The sequence below is a fragment of the Anolis carolinensis genome, chromosome 2 (genome assembly GCF_035594765.1).
Source record: "Anolis carolinensis isolate JA03-04 chromosome 2, rAnoCar3.1.pri, whole genome shotgun sequence".
Classification (NCBI taxonomy): Eukaryota; Metazoa; Chordata; class Lepidosauria; order Squamata; family Dactyloidae; genus Anolis; species Anolis carolinensis.
In genome coordinates, this window is record NC_085842.1 from 46,045,526 (window position 1) to 46,068,558 (window position 23,033).

Here is a 23,033-nt window from a genome sequence, read left to right on the forward strand (position 1 = left end):
AGAAGTTCCAACTGGTCCATCCTCCATGTTTTAATGCCCGTCCGCTTCAAGGAGGGCATAGCATCAGGATGGCATGGACTTGAAGGAAATGTCGCCGTTGTTGTCCCACAGGGAATTCTTTGGTGAATCCGTCCGAGAGTTCTCCATAGATCGGAGAAGACTACAAGTCTTAGCTCAGAGTGTAAGACTTTCTGCGGTGTGATTCCACCCTCTTCTATCGTCCTACCAACAAACAGAACCTGCGCCCACAGGTCACTAGCAGCCGCAAAGGCACACGCCCTGACGGGCAAACTGCACCATCCTCGGGCGCGGACAGAGGGCGAGGGGACCCTAACGCGGCCGTCCCTTGGCAACAGCGTCGACAACCGCCTCTCAAGGCGATGGGACAGTGGAAGAAGAACATTTTGAAAAGTGGTGGACAAGGCCGAGGTGTCCAGCTTTCTGCGGGGCGGTGATTCTACCCTCTTCTATCGTCGCTGCCAACAAGCCAGCAAGAAGCACTTCCGAAGCCAGAGAACCTGCGCCCTGAGGTCACTAGCAGCCGCAAAGGCACACGCCCTGACGGGAAAAGGGCACCGTCCTCGGGCGCGGGCAGAGGGCGAGGGATCCCTAAGGCGCCCGTTCCGCGGCCACAGCGTCGAGTACACTGCCTTTAAAGGTGATTGGACAGTGGAAGAAGATAATTTTGAAAAGTGGTGGACAAGGCCGAGGTGTCCAGCTTTCTGCGGTGCGGTGATTCTACCCTCTTCTATCGTCGCTGCCAACAAGCCAGCAAGAAGCACTTCCGAAGCCAGAGAACCTGCGCCCAGAGGTCACTAGCAGCCGCAAAGGCACATGCCCTGATGGGAAAAGGGCACCGTCCTCGGGCGCGGACAGAGGGCGAGGGATCCTTAAGGCGGACGTCCCTCGGCAACAGCGTCGACCACAGCCTCTCAAGGCCATGGGACAGTGTAAGAAGAAGATTTTGAAAAGTGGTGGACAAGGCCGAGGAGTCCAGCTTTCTGCGGTGCGGTGATTCCTCCCTCTTCTATCGTCCCTGCCAACAAGCCAGCAAATTGAAGTCCCCACGCCACAGAACCTGCGCCCAGAGGTCACTAGCAGCCGCAAAGGCACACGCCCTGATGGGCAAACGGCACCGTCCTCGGGCGCGGAAAGAGGGCGAGGGATCCCTAAGGCGGCCGTCCCTCAGCAACACCGTCGACCACAGCCTCTCAAGGCCATGGGACAGTGTAAGAAGAAGATTTTGAAAAGTGGTGGACAAGGCCGAAGTGTCCAGCTTTGTGCGTTGCGGTGATTCCACCCTCTTCTATCGTCCCTGCCAACAAGCCAGCAAATTGAAGTCCCCACGCCACAGAACCTGCGCCCAGAGGTCACTAGCAGCCGCAAAGGCACACGCCCTGACGGGCAAACGGCACCGTCCGCGTGCGCGGCCAGAGGTCGAGGGGACCATAAGGCGCCCGTTCCGCGGCCACAGCGTCGAGTGCACTGCCTTTAAAGGCGATGGGACAGTGGAAGAAGATAATTTTGAAAAGTGGTGGACAAGGCCGAGGTGTCCAGCTTTCTGCGTTGCGGTGATTCAACCCTCTTCTATCGTCGCTGCCAACAAGCCAGCAGGAAGCACTTCCGTAGCCAGAGAACCTGCGCCCAGAGGTCACTAGCAGCCGCAAAGGCACATGCCCTGACGGGAAAAGGGCACCGTCCGCGTGCGCGGCCAGATGGCGGGGGGAACATAAGGCGGCCGTCCCGCGGCCACAGCGTCGACCACACCCGCTCAAGCCGATGGGACAATGAAAGATGAAAATTTTTAGAAGTGGTGGCCAAGGCAGAGGAGTACTAATTCATGCGGTAAGACACATCCACAAAGGTTCTTATGGACCGTTATCTCTGTAAAGTGAGACTCTGCCGTATTCCTTCACCAAATATGTCTTACTGATGGATCCACATCAATTCTAATAATGTTATTTCTGTACAGGAACAGCCAGGATCTGGAGAAGACCAAACATTCATGGCTCATTCCCGAAATATTTTTGGACCAAAAAAGGATAGAGATTTGATAGTAATCCGTTCTGAACCCAAAGCGGAAGCATTTCCTCCCTTGGCTTTTATGGACTAATTTTTTCCCCAAGAATATCAGAATCATTATTACAGGAGACAAAACCTATAGGAACCTCAGGGATCGACCCCTAGAGATTGATTTACCCAAAAACGAAAGTGGGCAACGGTGTGTGATGATAAAGACGAGAACGGAAGGGAAGAGAGGAAGGAAAGCATGGTAGGATAGAGGAGAGAGTTGTTGGACAGAGGCCAAAGAGGCAACCCCTCCGCCCCCCAACAGAAATAGCCATAGCAATTCAGGAGCAGAGCTGCTTAAAGGATGAGAACTGTTGTTCTAGGAGCCGTCGGACTCAAAATCCAAATCGGGGAAATTCAACACGGGGAGGTTGGCCTTCAGGAAGACCAGTTTCTCTACGGTTTGAGGGTCCAGCAAGCTGCGGTGGGGCGTGACTACATCTCCCGCTAGGCTGAAGACCCTTTCGCTCTGCACGCTGGTGGGTGGACAGCTGAGGAACTGGCGGGCTACGTGCGACAGATCCGGCCACATGTGTTCACGTGAAGCCCAATAGGCCAATGGATCACAAGATATTATCTCAGGAGGCTCCTCAAAGTACCTGTTGACCGAGCCTTCGGCCGAGTCTACCTTTTGAGCAGAAGCCAGCATATAGGAATCTTCCGAGCAGGCTAGTATGGCCACCGTCTCTGCAAAGAAAGTGTTTCCTGGTCGCGGCTGGAAATCCGTAACCCTACGGCAACCCCCTGCCGGCTCCCCGGGACTATCACTCTCGCCACTAGCGCTAGTGCTGGGGGTGGCAGGCATTTCCGGTATAGGTAACGCTGTGCCCGTTTCCCCCACCCTGGCAGCAAAGACCTCCCTCACAAGGTTAACTAGTTGGGCCTTCCATACGGTAAAGTCTTTTGGGCAGACGTTGTACTTTAGCCGTGGATCACACAAGGCCGCCAGCATATGGACCTTGCTGGAAAGAAGTGGCTCAAGGCGTTTCCGTACAGCAAAGGACAACCTCCTCACCACCTCCTGGACCGGCGGTGTCAGCGGTCCAGCCAGGGAGTCCAGTGTTCGACCGGCCCCAAGCCTTTCTAGGTGCCTCCTTAGCCTCAAGACCATGGGCACTGCCTGGCTAAGAAGGGCTTTTGATTCCGAAAGGGTCTCTGTGGCATGTTTGAATGGCTTTAGGACGTCTACCAGCTGGGAGATGGTGTCCCACTCTTGCTTAGTAGGAACAAGCTTGCTAACAGGCGCAACCAAAGTAAGGGAAATGCCATGTACCGCCTTCTGCTGCTCGACCATGCGTTCGAGCATTTTATAGGTTGAATTCCACCGAGTTGAGACGTCCTGGAGCAGCTTGTGCTGCGGGAGGCCTTCAAGGCTCTGCCTCTCTCTCAGCTGCCGGGATGCCTTGATGCTCCTGTGGAAGTGGCCCGCAATCTTTCTACAGCGCTCGATCAGCAGGGAGATGTTTGCGGTGCTGGCTGGCTTCTCTTCCGGGCTCTTTAAACCTTCCTTGACGGTATTGTGAAGCAAGTGGGCCATGGAGGTGACATTCAAAAACCCTGCACTTTCAACCGCTTTGATCATATTTTTACCAGCGTCAGTCACCATGAAGCCCCTCCTCATTTCTTCCGGCCTGCACCGCATCCACTCCCCCATCATGTTTTCAAGATAGCTGCAGATGGTCTCTGCCTTGTGATCACGATCAACTACCTCCAAAGCGAGGAGTGCCCAACGATGGGATGTATCCATACTGCCTTCCTTCTCCCACCAATGTGCCGTGAGAGAGAGGTAGGAATGGCCTCCTCCCAAGCTTGACCAAATGTCAGAGGTAAAATGGATGTGTCCTCCCATGGCGGTACGCAACATCTGGATAATGCGTTCCTTACAGCCCTCGTACAAGCCGGGAATAACTTTTCTGGAAAAGGTGTGATGGGAGGGGATTTTGTATCGGGGGCACAGTCGTTTCATAAGGTGTACGAAGCCTTCTTGTTCGACCAGGCGGAAGGGATGGTGATCAAGGGCAATCATCTCTCCCACACTTTGGGTTATCTGCTGGGGTGTGAGTAATGTTTCCCCCGTTTTCTTTCTGGGTAATGGAATGGCCCAATTCTCCAAGGTGGACTGTGTCTGCCTTCCACCATCTTCACCAGGAGAACTTTGTGTGCTAAGGCTGCCACTGGAAGGGCTTGCAGTTCCCCCTCCTACCGATATGGAGGGATGGTGTCGCTTCAAGTGAGAACTCAACCCCGAGGTCGCAAGATGTCTCAGGTCTCTGCCTCTGATGATATTTGCCCCACAGTGCCTACAAACTGCCAAAGTAGCACACTGAGAGTGGACATGGAAATGGTCCCAAATATAAGACCTAGGCCTCCCCACAGCCACTGTGGCGACGCCCACTGAGATAGGAGTCGTGGGCACCCTTTCGTCAGCTAGATAAAGTTTTTTTTTGGATGGTACAACCTCCTCTACCTCCTCCTCACTGTCAGTAGCGGATGGAGGGGTGGGGTTATCTATATCCTCACTATCCACCACCTGTAGTTCCAGGACGGCTACGCCTGTATGTTCCATTGATCGTCCTGTGGTCTCAGCTCCATAAGACAACTGGCTCGGTGTGGAGGGCTGTGAACTTTCTGCATGCGAACAGCCTGCTTCTTCATCAAGTCCACCCACTCCCATAGTTCGGCGTTCCAGACGGATGGGACCCACCCTAACTTTTTTGGCCCCCCACAGTGTCCTGGCTGTGGCTTTACCACTAGCAGGACTTGCTCCCCCAGACCCGCGTACAGCTGAACGCTTCATGATAACAGGAGTGTTTTCAGGAGACAGATGGGGGAATGGAAAGGTGTTGTGTAAGTGATGGAAAATATTTCTTGTTTCTAGATTGGCAACGTGTTCTGTTTAGGGTATATTAACTGCCGCAAAACCGTCTATTTCTGTTTTAGTTACTTTTATTCTTTTACAAGGGGATACCTGTACTTTCCAGTTCTACAAAGGACAATGGGAGGTGCAATCCTTTGGCCAAAGTTGGCTTTTGATTCACAGAAAGCGTCCCTGGCACGGACAAACAGCCCTGTTTGAGCAGGCAAAGGGCAAAACTGGGTCCCTTGTTTCCCAAAAAGGAGGTTTAGTTCTACAAAGGACAATGGGAGGTGCAATCCTTTGGCCAAACTTGGCTTTTTATTCACAGAAAGCGTCCCTGGCACGGACAAACAGCCCTGCATGAGGCAAGGGCCAAATCAGGCTCCCTTGTTTCCAAAAACCCTTTAGCATTTAAAAACGAAAGAAGAAAGCCCACCGCAACAGAAAAAATGGCGCAGCAGAAAAATTGCTGGCCGGGTGGGAAAATGGAAAACGCCAATCTCGTGAGGAAAAAAACACCCACAGGCCCTTTGCAAAAAATTAAAAAAGCCACACCCAACAGTTTCCAAACCCACACCTCCCAAACTCACCCACCCAACCTTTTCTCCAGGTCTTCTGTAGCCTAGTAGCTCTAGCTCAGACACAGCCAAGGAGGCTGTGACGCAGCAATCTTGCCTGCCTGCCTGCCTGCCCCCAGAATCTCCCTTCTACCCTCTTCAGAATCCCGGTGCAAATGAGCCACGAGGCTCCGTGCTCGCTCTTTTCATTCAGGACATCCTACCAGCCCCTCCCCCTGGTTAAACGTGCTCTCTGATTGGCCACAAGGTGCAAACAACACGCTAGGTTGGCCCAGTGCACTTAAACAAGTTTGGGTGATTTGAAAAAGCTTTTTTTAAAAATGAAAAAAAACGATGACATAACTAAAAATGGCCAATCGCGGTTCGAAACCGCGATATCCAGACGTGTGGACAACCAATGCCGTATATTGCTTCAAAACTAACGAAAATAACGAATTAATAACGGTTAACGGGGAAATCGAATTATTTGAGCAAGCCTAATAAATATATACTAGTGTGGGGAAAGCTGGAAATCCAATAGGTTTATTTCAGTGGTTTTCAACCTGTGGGTCCCCAGATGTTTTGGCCATCAACTCCCAGAAATCCTAACAGCTGATAACCTGGCTGGGATTTCTGGGAGATGTAGGCCAAAACACCCAGGGACCCACAGGTTGAGAACCACTGGTTTAGTTTAATATCAATGTCCATGTCATTATATTTTAAATGTTATATCATACTAGATATATCTTTGTGAGTTTTTTCTTTCCTTTGTTGCTTTTCTTTAGAAAACTGAGAGTCAATTTTGTATGTGTGTTAGTTAATTGATAAAGAACATTTAGTGTTTGTATATAAAGCTACAATAAAAATAAATGGAAAAGAAAAGGGTGGTGTGGCTTCTAAGATTTAGCCCCAGCTGGAGATCTCCATATTACCACTTCCAACCACTTGTTCTTATTATCCATCTCCTGACATTATCGGTCTATTTTCTTGGCATCTCTTCTTCACAATTCCTTCTGGTGCTATCTCTGCTTTGTTTACCTATGCAAGATTCGACTTCAGCCTTTTACCATGACTCACATACATTTCCATGAGATCCATCTAATCCCTGCACATCACATTGTACGGCTTACAGCATTTAAAACCATAAAATCTTCATAAAGGAACAACAACAAATAAAATATAAACACCAGAACAGAGTGAAAGACAAATCTCAAATGAAAACCATATATGACCAGCAGGACAGCAGGCTGATAGAACAAAACAGCATAGACTAGTTGGCAGAAGATGGGAAGAGTGTGTGGTAGAGCTCAAGTACTAACAAGCCACATCTCTTGATAAAACCCATAGGGCCTCTTTCTACAGAGAGTTGGGAATTTATAGTCATAATCCTTATTTCAGATATTCATATTTCATAATCCTTATTTCATATTTCTTTCAGATTTCTTTTATCTTGAATATAGCAAAGGGTCAGAAACATTTAATGAAACAAAATTGGCTTATGATTTTATAAATGGATTTGCAACCACTTTGGAGAAAAATAAGTCCTTAATAATCTGGATAAAACAGTTATGTCATCTAGAAATCCTTACTGAAATTGGAAATTCTTTATTCCAGATGTTTACTTATTAACATGAATTACTCCCGGAAATTTGTAGATAGTTACATATTGCTAAAGTTGTAAATCAATCCTTATTGTGAGACGTATCAGAGATTTTTAAAAGAAATTATTTGTATTACATTTACACAAATTAAACCTTACCTGGATGATCTGCTTGATTCAGAATTACAACAGGGAGAACTTGCAGTGGGAGGGAGCTGGTACAACTGTCTTGGTGGAAAACCAAAAAAGAATGCAATCAGCAAATGCTACTGGAGAATAATCCAAAAAGTGTATAATACATCAAGGGAAAGCAAAGTAGTGACTGATTTTAAATGAAAATGAAAGAGTAGTAGATAAAAGTTTGACTTTCATACCTATGTCTGTATGTATCATCAACAAAAACATAACATTACTCCAGGATAAGACAACTTCCTGTACTAGACCCAGGCTAAAATTAGCCTTTATACTTATGAGCAGTGTTCTCATTCTTGTTCATATATACTTTGTCTAGCATGTCTTCTTGCATTTTAATCAGCTTATTAAATACAAGAAATGGATGTTGTGTATCTTTGACTGTTAAGCTATTTGGGCCTTTGGACTGTAATAAAGCTTCGTTGTTGTTGTTCAATAGTGAATATACTGGGTTGTTGACATCAGGAAAGAATGCTTCTGGAACATGGCCATTCAGCCCAGAAAACTCACAGCAACCCAGTGATTCCAGCCATGAAAGCCTTCGACAACACAATAGTGAATATAGCTACTCTGGGGTAATTCCTATTTCTTAGAGGAAGTCCCCCACCTTTCTAAAGGTAACACTACTCCCTAGGTATCTTAGTTCAAGGAATCTTGGGTTTATAGCAAGAGACTTATGTGTTACTTCTAATCCATCAGATACAACATCCTTAAGGATCATACGGGGAGCTCTGGTGTGGACTGGTCCATGAGGTCACGAAAAGTTGGAAACGGCTATGTGATTGAGCAGCAGCAAGGATCATACTGCAGAAAGCCAAGTTGACCTTTTCTAAAAACTCCTCCTTGAGTCAGGGGAGCATAGCAAAACGGTAGTTACAGTAAATAATGTTATGGCCAGGAAAGATTTGGGTCTCAACCAATAGCCAAGTTTCTGATACATTGTCCTTTAAAGAATTAAGGTAGACATGAGTGTGAGTGTACACTGGAATATATCTAATCTGCAGGCTAAATATCTACAAGAATCTGAAGTATCTATCTATCCATGCCAAAATATGAGAAAAGACCCTAAAGGAGACAAGAGGCTTAAATCTGAAATCTGCAACCAACTATGATTGGATTTCATACACTCACAACCTTTCTGTTTCCTAGACTGAGGCATAAGGATGTTAGGAGGTTGGGAAAGAGTTTATTTTAGTAGCATAGACAGAAACAGGAAACTGTACACACTGCTATAAATATACAATGAGTTGCTTATGATATCATTAAGCCATGCAAGCCTCCTCAGTCCTTTGATTTATGATGATGCATGAGTAATTCACTTGGTTTGGACTTGAGTTTCTACTACGGTAGCAGGAGGGGAAAACAGACAGCATGCTGTTTGAAAGACACATTTAGTCAGATGTGAATTTTTGATCACATCTTGTGTGGTGAGCGAGGTCATGAATGAGTGATTGGGTAGATGTGTGATTTTTGAGGAAGGATATTGAAGGAAGTTTAAAGCAGTGTTGCTATTAAAGCAGGATTTTCAAGCAAATGTCCAGTGTCCCATTTATCAGAATGTAGGGAAGCTTCTCCAAGCCATGCATTGCTTATCAGATTCAGTCTAGATTAAATAACTTTTCTACTTGACTAAAATACAAAGCTATGTCTTTACTGGCTTCTGAAGTTCAGATTCCAAGATTTTAACCAACATAAACTTACCAGTATTTCAATGGGAAGTGTGGGCCTGCTTTTGGCTGCTGATATAGTCAAGTTAATTAGGATTGCTGTTGCTGTATGCCTTCAAGTTGTTTCAGACTTAGGGTGACCTTGTAGGGACACATCCGGCATCTAATGTGACTGACCCTAATGCAAGTATTCTAAGCTGATTAAATCTCTTGGAAATAATTTTGGGCTTGATTTGAACTGATTTGGGGCCATTTTGGTTAATGGCAAAGCCATTGCAAAGCTGCTGACATCAACAATTATTTTTCAGGATCGTCAAAGTTTGCCATCATACATACTTATATACTCTAATATAAGCCGACCCAAATATAAGCCGAGGCACCTAATTTTACCACAGAAATACTGGGAAAACCTATTGACTCGAGTATAAGCCAAAGGTGGGAAATGCATCAGCTACTGGTAAATTTAAAAAATAAAAATAGATACCAATAAAATTACATTAATTGAGGCATCAGTAGGTTAAATGTTTTTAAATATTTACATAAAACTGTAATTTAAGATAAGGCTGTTACCTCTGATTAAGTCATTATTCTAACCTTCTTCAATGTAATTGTGCTTACGTATCCTTTCAATAATAATAAAGTAAAATAATAAATGTAATAATGACAATAATGATAAAGTAAAATAATAAATGTAATAACAACAATAATAAATAGATGCACCGAGAGAGAGGGCGCGCAAGAGAGGGGGAGAGGAAGGAAGGCGAGAGGGGAGGGGAGAGGAAGGTAAGCACGTGAGAGAGAAGAGAGCTGGGTTGCTGTGCAGAGAGGTGAGGGTCCTGACAAGAAGACATGCAACTGAAAGAAGGGCTTGTTTCAGCCCCACGCTTTCCCGCCAGGACCCTCACTTGAGTATAAGCCGAGAGAGGCTTTTTCCACCCTAAAAAGGGCTGAAAAACTTGGCTTATACTCGAGTATAAATGGTAACCTTGACTAACCTTTCCTTCTCTGCAAAATAGCATCTCTTCACAAAAGTCCTGTTAATAATTCGAAGAGTCTAAGATTGCTGTGTTTTTAACTTTTGCCTGTAGTACAATGATACCATTGCAGTTCTACATTATTGCCATCAAGTGAATTGGATCTGAGTTGGGAATCCTGAGAAATAATGGCACGGAATTCCACAGACTTAATAATGAATTGCTTAAAACCTTTTAAAAAGAAAGGGAAAACAGGGAAGTGGTTACAATGGCAAGCTTGCGTTCCTGTACTTTACTTTTTGAATGCTAATCCGTATAGCTGCCTTAATCAAGAACAGAATTGACTTTTTCTGTCACTGATTATAAACATTAGTCCTCATCCTATGAATTAAGGAAACCGTAGAGAATGCATATCAGATGCCACAGGTATAATTTTGACTTTTAGGAGAAATACCTTCCTCGCGTATGTTTAATTAAAACAAATTATGTTAATTTTGTACAGATTAAAATGTGACATGAAAAAGTATTGAAGGCAGACACATGAAATACAGGAGGTTAAAAACTATTTTGAAAATATGAATCTTCCTAATAGGGCTCTGCTACAGGTAGTATGAGAATAACTATATGATAGAACTGACATTTGGAGCTGTTTCATCTCATCTCCTCCCCTTCCACCACCCCCAACCGCCACTTTTTAATAAAGAAATATCTTTCTTGGAAGACATTTTGTAGCTAGACATCATATACAAAACAAAAAAGGTATGTGTAGAGAGGGTTGGAGGAATGGGAGGAAAGGGAAGTTAAGAAAAGATTCACTCTCCCACATCCAGTTTAATAAAATTAAAGCAATTTATGTAATATTGATATGTCGATATGTTTTTCAATAATTTTTCCCTGCAATTTAAATAAAAATCTCATCACTTCAAAAATTATAATTATATGTCTTCCTCCCACTTGGAAAATGGCACAAGGTGCTCATTTGCAGAGTTCTACTCTTCAAATTTTCCCTGAGAATAGAAATGTCATGACTCAGTTAACAATGCTTTATTATTCACATTGATCTTTTTTTATAGTGTTCTTTATCTCAAAAACATTGTAAATCAGATAGCTTCCTCCCACTCTTTTGTTCATTTGCAAATTTTTATTATTCTCGTTTAAGAAAGCAATGGAGTGTCAAGAGTCACTATATATTGTTTATATTCTTTTTCTTCCTTTAAAATTATCTTTAACTATTAAAAAATAAAGCTTAGCAGTGAGGAAAAAATATCTGAATTTTTTAAAGAACAGAGATAATGGGGAAAGGAAAAGATAGGATTGCTTGAAGTGTGTGTATGTATGTGCATGGGTGTATTTGGATGTGTGCATTTAAAAGAGCCAAAATCTCACAATTGTAGAATTGCTAAATCCTGATGCAATGGGCCACCTTTACTGTTATTTACTGGGCAGTCAATATAGGGACTACCATAACTCACACACAGCCATTGCCACATGAGACACTATATAACAACAACAACAACAACAACAACAACAACAACAACAACAACAACAACAACAAGACAGTCAAGGTGGTCCCAGTGGTGATCGGCACACTGGGTGCAGTGCCTAAAGACCTTGGCCTGCACTTAAACACAATTGGCGCTGACAAAATTACCACCTGCCAGCTGCAGAAGGCCACGTTACTGGGATCTGCATGCATTATTCGCCGATACATCACACAGTCCTAGACACTTGGGAAGTGTCCGACGTGTGATCCAATACAACAGCCAGCAGAGTGTCTGCTATGGACTCATCTTGTTGTGTTTCAAATAATAATAATAACAACGACTTTATTCTTATATCCCACCCCATCTCCCCAGAGGGACTTGGAGCGGCTCACATGGGGACCAAGCCCAAAGATACAGCATTAAAAACAACAGAAAAATGCATTTAAAACACATAAACATATAAAAACTTTTATCTTTGGTGACAAGGGGTAGTGACACCTTCAGTACCCACCAATGATGGTGTGTGTCAAGGTGTGTCCTGGAAATGGGCCATGATGGTGAGTGTGGCGTGACCCCATTACCACCACCTGTATCTAGCCTAAAGATAATGAAAAAGACTCATGGGGCAGATTCTCTCTCTTCCTGAATTCTTTGCTAAAAGGTTGGAAGGTATGCTGAGAGCTGGGAAGCATTTGGAATAGCTGTTTTTTTCAGAGGCCTTGTGTAAACAGCATATTCCCTCTTCCCCTTCTCTTTCTATCACCAGGGCTCTTTCAGAGAAAAAAATCCTCAGTGGGCACTGGATGAGGGCCTAGACCCTCTTTCCCCTTATCCCTAATTCACTGTGTATATGCAAACACAGTATTACCAAATCCAAAAAAAAAAATCTAGAAAACTTCTGGTTCCAAGCATTTCAGATTGGGGAGGCTCAACCTGTGTTGCAACTCATATTTATAATTGTGTTACCATTGCACTATTGCCTTCCTGCAGCCCATCTTAGAGGCTAGGTAGCTAAATCAGTTGAAGGAACTCTGGAACTATTGTTGTATATTAAACAATGATGCATTCAGCACTTCTCACCTGCAAGACACAGTGTAAAAAGCAATTGCAACAAGACCCCACAGAGATCGTTGTGGCTGCCTGACTTCCAAAGTGCTGGGGACGAGAAGCATTGAATATGAGAACATAACTACAATAACGGAGCTCATCATTGCAGCTACTTCTGATGATGCAGAATCTGGGCATTTATGTCTACTTCAGATGAATACTTGCCATATTTGCCAGACTACCAGAGGCAGATAATTTGTCTACACTATACATTTAAACTGATATAACTCTCAGAGCTTCACTTCTCAGAATATTTTGTGAACAAGATAGTGGAAGTGGACTAGAACTCCCTTAGGGAAAATTCTTAAACCCATTAAGTTATAAATCCCATAATTTTGTAATATATATACATGCCTTGTTGTCATGTTTGTTTGAATTCAATGCTTCTGTAATACCCTTTAAAGCAATGAAAAAATCCTAAAGTATCATGATTGCAAGCCTGGAGTTCCTCTATGGATAGCATTTTGAGGAAAATGTTGTTGGATTTTTAAGTTGGAGATTAAGGTTTGGATTTGAATGTTGTTCTAATGAGTGAATTTGAGGACTACATTGTTGTTTGGAAAGCCAGTTGCCCAGTGAAGTAAACATGAATGAGTGAAGATGGAACACTGCCCAAAATGGGCTAACAGAATGACTCAAGTGTTTCATGCAGTTTTATTTTTTATAAATATGTATTTGTTATTTGTCAAGTTTTTCCCATAGGGGATATAAGCCAATAATAACATTAACAAAGCAAAATATATGCAGTTATTCTAATGAAATATGCTATATATAACAGCATGGATCCAGATTTAGTCATGTGAAGTTAGGGCTACCAAAAGTCAATTTTCCTCTCCTTTCCTCTTCCAATGAAATTCCTGTGTAGACAGTTAGGTCCACGAATGGACATATCAGACAGTTTTGTTTTTTCATGGCTTTGTATTGGTTTGGCACTCAGGAGAGGGCTTTTTTGGGGTGTAGGCAACCTGGTCCCCAGCTGACCTTGTCTTCATCCATAGAAGTGACTTTCATTTATACCCGAAACCATTAACATGGTCTCCTCTAATATGTGGGCTTAGTGTATATAATAAATAGCATATGGGGCAGACCAGAGCCCTTGGAACAGGCCACAGGGTCAGACAGGAGTCTCCAGCCCTTTCCTCTACTCCCGAAAAAAACCATTGCAAAACAGTGCCTGCAGGTTCCATCCCTGCAAGGCAACTTAGAAGGAGGCCACAGTACTGCTTCCTTCCAGGGAAAATGCTTTCTCTGAGTGTGCAAAACTGAGTTCTGTTGTTTGGCACAGCTTTAAAACTATGGGATTAACTTGATTTTGTTTTGAGAAGAGGTCTGCTGCTGCAGCATACATATCAACAGTTCTGGCGGAAGTCTTCTACAAGACTCAGGCCACCAATTACACAGCTCAATAAAAAGAAAAGTCTGTTCTCAGGAAGCTGATTCAGAAAATTACATTGAATGGATCACATCAGCTCTAGTTTCTTAGATATGGATATCATGATTTTCTGTGGGCCAGCAGATGGTGACTGGTAGACGGGATGGCATATGTATCTGAAAAACTGATTAGGGGAAAACCGGTGCCATTTTTGGAATCAGCAGGTCAAATATACCCAGAAACAGGGCTAACATTTCTGGCACCAAAATATGTATTGACCAGTGTTATCAGTGGAAGTGAGATGTTAAAACACGAGGCTGATGGAATATAACAGTTCCAAGCAAACCATGCATAAGAGCTAAACTGGCTATTATATCAAAACGAGAACCCCACCTTTATTCCCACCTTGTTCTCTCCCTCTTTCTGTATCTATTCTATATTCAAGGCAAGCACGTTTTTCCCTCACTGTCAGTATACCTCTATTGTTCACAACTCCAAATGTGTTAAAAACACAAGGGCATTTTACTCTGTGTATTGTGCATGAGAAATATTGTTACATGACAAGCTCCAATTGGCAAGTGAAAGGGGGTTTTATTGAAGGAAATAGCAGTAGCAAACAGTGAACTATGCAGAATAATGGTAATTGTTCCTTTAGCACTGGCGGTGCACGTTCACTTAATATGACTCGTTCCTCTGTCTCTGCCTCATCGAGACCCAGAGGGCCTGTTAGACAAGCAGCCAGCTAGCTCTCTCTGGGATCAAGCTGTCAATGCAAACTTGCTTTCTTTCTCATTCTTTGAGCTAAGCTATACCCCCAGAGCTCCCAAAGCTTTTCCTGACTGAAAGCTTTTTCTTTAGGAAGAAGAAGAAGAAGAAGAAGAAGAAGAAGAAGAAGAAGAAGGGGGAAGCAAGCTCTGTTCTAAATTACATCACATGAGCACTTCTATTCAGATTGACAGAACAAAAGAGGTGTGTTGGGCTGGCTGGGTGGGTGGAGGGAGAGAGAGGGAATCCAAAAGTACAGCCCATGTTTCATTGTGCGATGTACTTCTTTGCTGTTTGTCTGGGAGGGGACTGTGTGCTGTTGCAGAGACCTTATAACCGAAAGCCAAAAATAAATGTGTAAAGGAATAAAGGAAAGGTAACATGAAACTCCTGGGGACAACCTCAGAAGACAATATTAACCACACAGGAAACAATGGGGTTGCAGTTTATTTCAATGGGGCTTAAAATAGATGCAGTCTAAATTCAAGCTGAGATCCTAATACACTTCTGTTTAAGAGTCCATTTTATTGAGTTCAGATTATAGGGAGAGAGATAGGATGGCAGGGCTGTTCCCATCAGCTTGCAGTGAGACCATTGTTGTGAACTGCTTCCATCCTAATTGATCCTTATGAGAACTTTGCAACTTTAAGAAAGAAAATGGAGTGGACATCCACTTTGTATAATTAATATGGTTTGACACCACGTTAAATGCCATAGAGGTTCTAGTTGTTGCTGCTCCACCAAACATCAAATCCCAGAATTCCATAGCGTTGAGCCATAGCATTTAAATTGTGTCATTTTTTTTACAGTTTGTGTTTGTACACTGTATCATAAATATTCCAAAAGAACATATTTTGAGGTCAAAATGTTTACCTGTTTGTATTTTTGTTCGACAAATATATTCACACTAAATACAAATGGAGCATCTTTGCATTTCCCTAATAGTGTGTAATGCTATCCCGCCCTCCAGTAAAACTGTAACACATGAGAAATATATGGCCAACATATACTCAAAAGAATGGTGTGTTGAAATCTGCACTTACTTGGTTCTCCAAGAGGTTGGGAGATTGTCAGTCCTGTAGAGGAAGGGGGAAGGGACCAAAAATGAAAAGAAAAAATTATTAGATTGCTTTAAAACATGTACACTGATGTATGTGACTTCACAAAGCACCTAGCAAGGCAAGGACTTTGAAATGTAAAGCAAAGGTAACTGCAGTATACAAGCTGGCTGGAATTTCATATTGTTCCACTGGAAAAAGAAAAAACAATAAATCCTGCAAGATATTGAGACCCCCCCCCCTTTCCCCACACTCAATACATAGAAGAGCACAGCTTAATGGAGTCCTGGGATAACCTCACACAGTCCTAGCCAAGCATTTTGTTGTCACTGCATTGGTATGAATGACAGTAACCACCACTTTGTCTTCTACAAAACTCCAGACCCGTGGAATCATTTTCTATGGTATCGAGAGGTAAAAAAATAGCTGTCATGTCATAAAAAAGCACCGCATTTGTGCAGATCTTCATCCATAATATCACTCAGTATGCGATTTCTCCCTCAAGTCCTGTAAAACTAATACGGCTTGACACCACCATGCCTCAATGCTATGGAATCATGTGAGTTGTGGGTTTACAAGACTTCAGTCTTTTCTGTCAGAGAGAGCTGGTGCCTCACCAAACTACAGATCCCAGGATTTCATAGCACTGAAATGCAGTTGTGTCAAACTGCATTAATTATACAGTGTAGATCTAAGTATCAGGTGAAATTAAGGATGATAGTCATTAGCCCAATGGAGTTTGAAGAGCCTCTTCATATGATCAGTTGCATGTTCACTCACTCAAAATATGGAAGACGTTTTTTAAAAAAGCTTTGCTCCCTCTTTTTTCTACTACATCTCAAATCTAGGCTGATTTGCCAAAGGTTAGGTTCAGTATTTACTGTTATTCCCCTGTTATTCAATTTAGACTAGCAAACACACAAAATACAATAAGGAGCAGGAAAATACAGTCTATGCGAGAAGCCAAAACTTTGTGCAATCACATTCTAGCAAATGGTTGTTAGTCACTGATATTTTCTCCTTCTGCAGATTTATTGTGCACTTTATTTATTAGTCCCAAATGCTTTCCACCTCTAATTTTAAATTGTCCAAATAAAACCATTGATCTAGCTAGGTTCTTCCATCTTAACTGGATGAGTAAATGAACCTGGGCACTTGAGTAAGACAGTCTTAGATCTGTCTTACTCCTCAGTGTATCCAAATGCAAATTACATGTAGAGTAATTATGACTTAATTTTTTTTGTTTTCTGCTGTAAATTTGTAACAATTGATGATGCATTACAGAATGTACTACAGGTAAAAATAAACTTCACATCAGCACCCTTTTCTTACACAGACACGCATACTTTCCTTTCCATATAGAAAAGGAAAGTCTGATATTCTCATCATAATATCCAGCCAGTTCTTTTACCGTATGTGGAAATTCATGGTATTCTCAAGTAAAAGATTCACGTTCTTCTTGGGGGAACGATATTTCCACTCAGACATTTGAAAGGGCAAGGTTGTACTAATAGTTCCATGAAATAAACATCAGGGATGGGGGGGGGGGGGAGGAATCAAGACAAAAGCGGGAAATTTGCCCTCTCATGCCAATGTTACTGGAGGTTTTTCCTTCAATTTGGTAGCTTATTTTTAAAACAACAGTCTCAGTTCTGAGAGCAACACCACAAACAACCCAGTTCTGCTCTCCCCTTGCATAGAATACAAAGGGACACTGCTTCCTCCACAACATCCATGGTACCCTTCCTTTTGCACCACTGTACTATTTGACTTTTGGCAATATTACAGCTATGACATGATAAAGTTACCAAAAACTACAGGTAACAGTATGTGAAAAGTATTGAACTGATGGATCTTTGGACCAAGAATATCAAGAATACCATCAAGTCATGCTGGAAGAACTAGCCTTGTGATCATCACAGTGATCCCAGCAGCACCCACCCAGAAGGAGTGGGGACCTGTTGGCTTCCACCTTACTTCATCACATGGGGGGAAGCATGAAGAAGCCAACTCTTTCTGGCTTCCGGTGTGGCAGCATGGCTGCTGGTTGAGTGCCTGAGAGCTTAAAGACATTCGCCTCTTCAAAGTCCAAATATAGCTGTGTTCGCCCCATCTCCTGGATAGATTGAGAACCGGGAGACAGCTAAACTACAGGGAAACCCCATAGATGATCTAAAGACCGATCTCCCTCAAGGCGACCGGTCAAAAGATCCGGACAGGAGGACTGTGGCAGTGGGTCGAAGAGGCAGCAGGGACAAATGCCCATAACAGCAGCCAAACCACGCTCCCAAAGGAAAAGAAAAGAAACTGGCACTCATAGCCAGGTAAATGGAAGATTGAGCAGAATAGTTGATCTTTGCATGGAGACAAAGCAACTGGAGCCCGGGGAAAAAGGACAATTGGACTAATTAAGGTACCCTCTCCTTTTAACATTGAGGCTGTAACCAAGTAGTGGAATAAAGAAACGAAGGAATACTTCTGATTTAAAGCAACTCGCTATAGTATTACTACCTAAAATTGAAATTATATTGTATCAGACTGCAAATATTTGAATTATTAAGGGACACAACATTCAATCTATTTGATTTCAGCAATGCCAGGACCCAGAAGGGTTGGGAAAAAAATACTGACCTTGAAAGCCTGTTGTTTTGCCTACACAACCCTCCAGTGCTATCTAGAGAATCCAAAGCCCCGGATGGTGAGAAGCCGGAAGTAAGGGAAAGGAAAAAGAAGAAAACAAGGGGCAGGGCCAGAAAGGGCATTATAGAGTACAGGGAGGACTGAGAGAGAAGGGAACTTGAAAGAGCAGACAACAACAGGAAACAAGAAGAAAGAGGATACAGGAAGACAAAACCAAAACCAAACATAGAGCTAGACAAGGGACAGACAACCAGTCAAGCGGAACGTGAATGCGAGGATGAGAAGCAAATGCTTGATGAGGACGAGAAGCAGACAAGGAGACAACCAGGAAAGAGGAACCAGGACAAGAAGCAGACGGCACCCTAACTAAGTAAGGAGAACCAGGACAAGAAGCAGACAGGACACCAACTAAGAAAGGAGAACCAGACTGAGAAGCAGACAGTAGGAGGTTGAAGAAAAGAAGGGACCTATACAGGGAACTATTAGGACAATACATTAAATTAACAAGATACTGATAGGACTGTTACATCTGAAACAGACCTCAAAATACTAATTAATATCAATTAATTGCCCAGAGCCTCTCAAAAGTTTAAATTAAGTATCCTCCACCTTTGAGTCATTGATTATCCTTTGGGTATCTACTTTCTGTGCTTGCAATTCAATTAATTGCCTAACGATTGAAGATTAATTAAATTTATTACCCCAATATCTGTATACCCCCCCCCCCCAGGATATACTGATTGTGTTATCTGGACACTTGCTTGATGAAATAATTAATGAATTGAAATCTATATTTAATTGAAGTGTCTAGGTAAAACCCTTGAAATCTAGAAAATTGTTTCTTCTTTAAATTACATTGATATCAAATATACAAGATGAATACACAGAAGCTGAAGATGGAGGAGAAAATTCTAGGAAGAAGAAGATTGTTGTCGGAGGATTTTAACCTAAGAGATGTGATGAGAGAGTTGCAGAAAATCTCAGATAACCAAAAACTACTCAAAGATGAGATGTCCAATATGAGAAAAGAATTAATGGAAGAATTCGTGGAAATGAAGAAAGAAATGAAAGATCTCCAAAAGGACTTTTGTCAGAACCCTGGCTGCTGGGCACCAATAAACTTACACGGAGGCCAGTCTCTATCTAATATCTTTATTAAAGAAATATATAAAAGCAATAAAAACAAGTGAAGAATATAGTTCAGAAACAGACCTTTCAAAAGAGGTCAAATATTGTCCAAAAATGTATTGTCCAATAAATGATATTAGAGTTCAAAGTTTTAATCCACTTGACCGAAACACACACTTTTGCCAAGCAATAGTGTGGGGAAATGACAGAGTCTTAGAGTCCAATGAAGCTTGACAACAAGGCTGGAAATAAACTTGGTTCTTGGCTAGGTCCGTGACTGGAAACAAGGCAAAACATGAAGCGTGGAGCAGGGTCCGTGATTAAACTGCAAGGCAAGGCAAGGCTCGAAAACTTGATCAGGGAAGCAAGGAACTGGGGTTACGAAGTCCACACACGATCTCTCTCCTGAAGCTGATCAATTGACTCCGCAAAGAATCTCTCGCGCCAAACACCTATATTGGGTCTCATTTTCCCGCCAACAAATCTCTTTCCCTAGAGAACAAGAAGCGAAACCCAACTCTGTCCAGATGCAAGACTCCTTGGAATTTCCCAAGGGAAGCAGGCCTAATCAGTCTGTTGTTTGGCTGCAATCCGTAAACTCCTCCGTTAGGCCTCCCTAACTCCCCTGTCTCTAGAATAAGATTCTTTCTTGGGAAACGGAGGGGAGTCCTGCCCAAGGCCTGTTTTGCTGAATTCTTGAGGGCAAACGTCAACATCCGGCAGGTGAAGAGACTCCGGCTCTTGTTGCACCGGCGAAAACCCCATGTTTTCATCTTCATCTGCCACAATAGTACTAGGAACAGGACTACAAGGCCCATGAGGCATCACACTATCCCCTCTCCCAAGGCCCCCCTCATTCAGGGCCCGTCCCCGAGAGTCGCGGGGCCGCGGCTTGGAAGGGTAGGCCTGATGGAAGCGGCGGACCAAATCAGGGGCGTGAACTGTGGAAGCGTCTTCCCAGGAGCGTTCTTCGGGGCCAAAACCCACCCAGTCAATGAGATACTGAAGGCGGCGGCAATGGAAGCGAGAATCCAAAATGTCCTGAACTTCGAACTCCTCCTCTCCGTCCACTAGAACAGGGGCGGGGGGCGGCCGGCTCGCGTCGGGGCGTACACCATCCGCCGGAAGGAGCAGGGAACGGTGGAACACCGGATGAATGCGCATGGAGCGCGGAAGTTGGAGTTTGAAAGTCACGGGGTTAAGTTGCGCCACCACTGGGTAGGGACCAATGAAACGGGCATCTAACTTCCGGCAGGGACGGTGGGAGGGCAAAAAACGAGTGGACAGCAGAACCCGATCTCCTACCTTGATCTCGGGGCCCGGCTGGCGATGGCTGTCAGCGTGGCGTTTGTAGTCCTCCTTGGCTTGATCCAGTTGCTGGTGCAAGAGTTCTTGTACTGCTGTGAGTTCCTGCAGCCAATCCTCCGCTGCAGGGACTTCTGAGGTTTCAATGACTGAAGGAAAGAAACGTGGATGGAAACTGTAATTTGCAAAGAACGGGGTTTCTTTACTTGAATTCTGGACACCATTGCTGTAAGCAAACTCTGATAGAGGCAATAGTGAAGCCCAATTGTCCTGTTGGTAGTTTACATAACAGCGAAGGTATTGTTCCAAAGTTGCATTGGTGCGCTCAGTTTGCCCATCCGTTTGGGGATGGTGAGCTGAAGATAAACAAGAGTCTATGCCCAATAGTTTTTGTAGTGCTTTCCAGAAACGAGAGGTGAATTGAGATCCACGGTCAGTGACCAAACTCTTGGGCAATCCATGTAGTCGAAATACATGCTGAAGGAATAAATCTGCAGTCTCTTTGGCCGTGGGGAGGCCATCGCAGGGGATGAAATGGGCCAACTTGGTAAAAAGGTCCACCACTACTAGAATCGTGGTGAATCCAAGGGAGGGTGGTAGATCAGTGATAAAATCCGCGGAGATTATCTCCCATGGGCGAGAAGGAGTGGGAAGGGGATGCAGTAGCCCTGACGGTTTCTCGCCTTGGTGTCTTGGAACGCTGGCATACAGGGCAGGTATTGACATACTTCTCCACATCCTTGCGGATCTTGGGCCACCAGAAATCTCGCAGGATCAAGTGCATGGTTTTAAATAGCCCAAAATGTCCTGCTGGCTTGCTGTCATGACACAGATGAAGTGCCTTTTCTCTGCCGGGGCCTGGAGGGATGTAAACATGATTCTTGTAGCATAGTAGCCCGTTCTTAAGTGAGAAAGGGAAACGTAGTCCTTGGCCAATCTGTTCTTGAGCCCAGGCATCTGTCTGTTGACTGGCTCTAATTTCTTGAGTGAAAAGGGATTCTGGGTTAGAGGGAGTTGGCTCAATTGAAGTGGATTTGATGTTTCCCACTGTGAGCGTGGCAAAGTTTTCAGGTTGCAGCAATCGAGATTCTGAGGTCTCTCTGCGTCCTGCAGCATATTCTGGTTTCCGTGACATGGCATCTGCTTGCTTGGTCTGAGCCGGGGTCACATAATGGATCCGGAAGTCAAAACGTTCAAAGAACAAAGCCCAGCGCTGCTGCCTTTGATTTAACTTTCGTGCGGTCCTTAGATGCTCTAAATTTCGGTGATCAGTGTGAACTTCAATGGGAAATTTGGCCCCTTCTAACCAATGTCTCCGATTTTCAAAAGCTGCCTTTATGGCCAAAAGTTCTTTCTCCCAAATAGTGTAATTTCTCTCTGGGGCTGTTAGTTGACGGGAGTAATAGGCACAAGGATGGAGATGTTCTCCCACTGGTTGCATGAGTACAGCCCCAATTGCCACATCGGAGGCGTCAGCCTGCACAACAAAAGGGGTTTTAGGATCAGGGTGCTGTAGAATTGGCTGGGTCGTGAATAACTGCTTTAGCTGTTGGAACCCTTTCTCTGCTTGTTCCGTCCAGCGGAAAGGCTGTTTCCCTCGGATGCAACTGGTGATTGGGTCAGACCAGCGAGCGAAGTCTGGGATGAATTTGCGGTAGTAGTTGGCAAACCCCAAGAAGCGCTGTACTTCGTTTTTGTTGGTTGGCGCCCGCCATTCCAATACTGCTGAAACTTTTGCCGGGTCCATGGAGAGCCCTAGTGGCGAGACGCGGTATCCCAGGAAGTCTACCTCTTGCAAATCAAAGGCGCATTTCTCTAACTTGGCATATAGTCCATGATCCCGCAATCGTTGTAGCACCATTCTGACGTGTTGCTCGTGTTCCGATTGTGATCTAGAAAACACCAAAAAATCGTCGAGGTATATGATCAAGAACCGATCTAGATAATCTTGGAAAATATCGTTGACAAAATGCTGGAAAGAAGCGGAGGCTCCGGATAATCCATAATTCATGACTAGGGACTCGAATAATCCGAATTTGGTCTGGAAGGCGGTTTTCCATTCGTCCCCTTCTCTTATGCGAACTAGGTTGTAAGCCCCGCGGAGATCCAGTTTGGTGTAAACCTTGGCCCCTCGGAGTCGGTCCAATAGGTCTGAGATCAATGGCAATGGGTAGCGGTTCTGCTTCGTGATGTTGTTCAGTGCCCAATAGTCCACAACCAAGCATAGGTCCCCTGACTTCTTTTTCACAAACATCAC

General features: G+C 44.0%; 1 protein-coding gene across 3 annotated transcripts in view; it reads right to left on the minus strand.

The window, feature by feature from the left end:
• mdfic2 (MyoD family inhibitor domain containing 2) overlaps window positions 1-23,033 on the minus strand; it is a 92,804-nt gene that overhangs the window by 21,074 nt on the left and 48,697 nt on the right. Inside the window, exons 1-3 of one of the 3 annotated variants that reach the window (XM_062969704.1) lie at window positions 18,335-18,474; window positions 15,689-15,721; window positions 7,244-7,308 (exon numbers count right to left, since the gene is read on the minus strand). In XM_062969704.1, coding sequence (XP_062825774.1) covers window positions 7,244-7,308; window positions 15,689-15,721; window positions 18,335-18,465 — 229 coding nt within the window. In that variant the 5' untranslated portion in view covers window positions 18,466-18,474. Of the gene's footprint in view, window positions 1-7,243; window positions 7,313-15,688; window positions 15,722-18,334; window positions 18,475-23,033 lie in introns of those variants that run through there. The other 2 variants (XM_062969705.1, XM_062969706.1) reach the window with 2 other exon arrangements.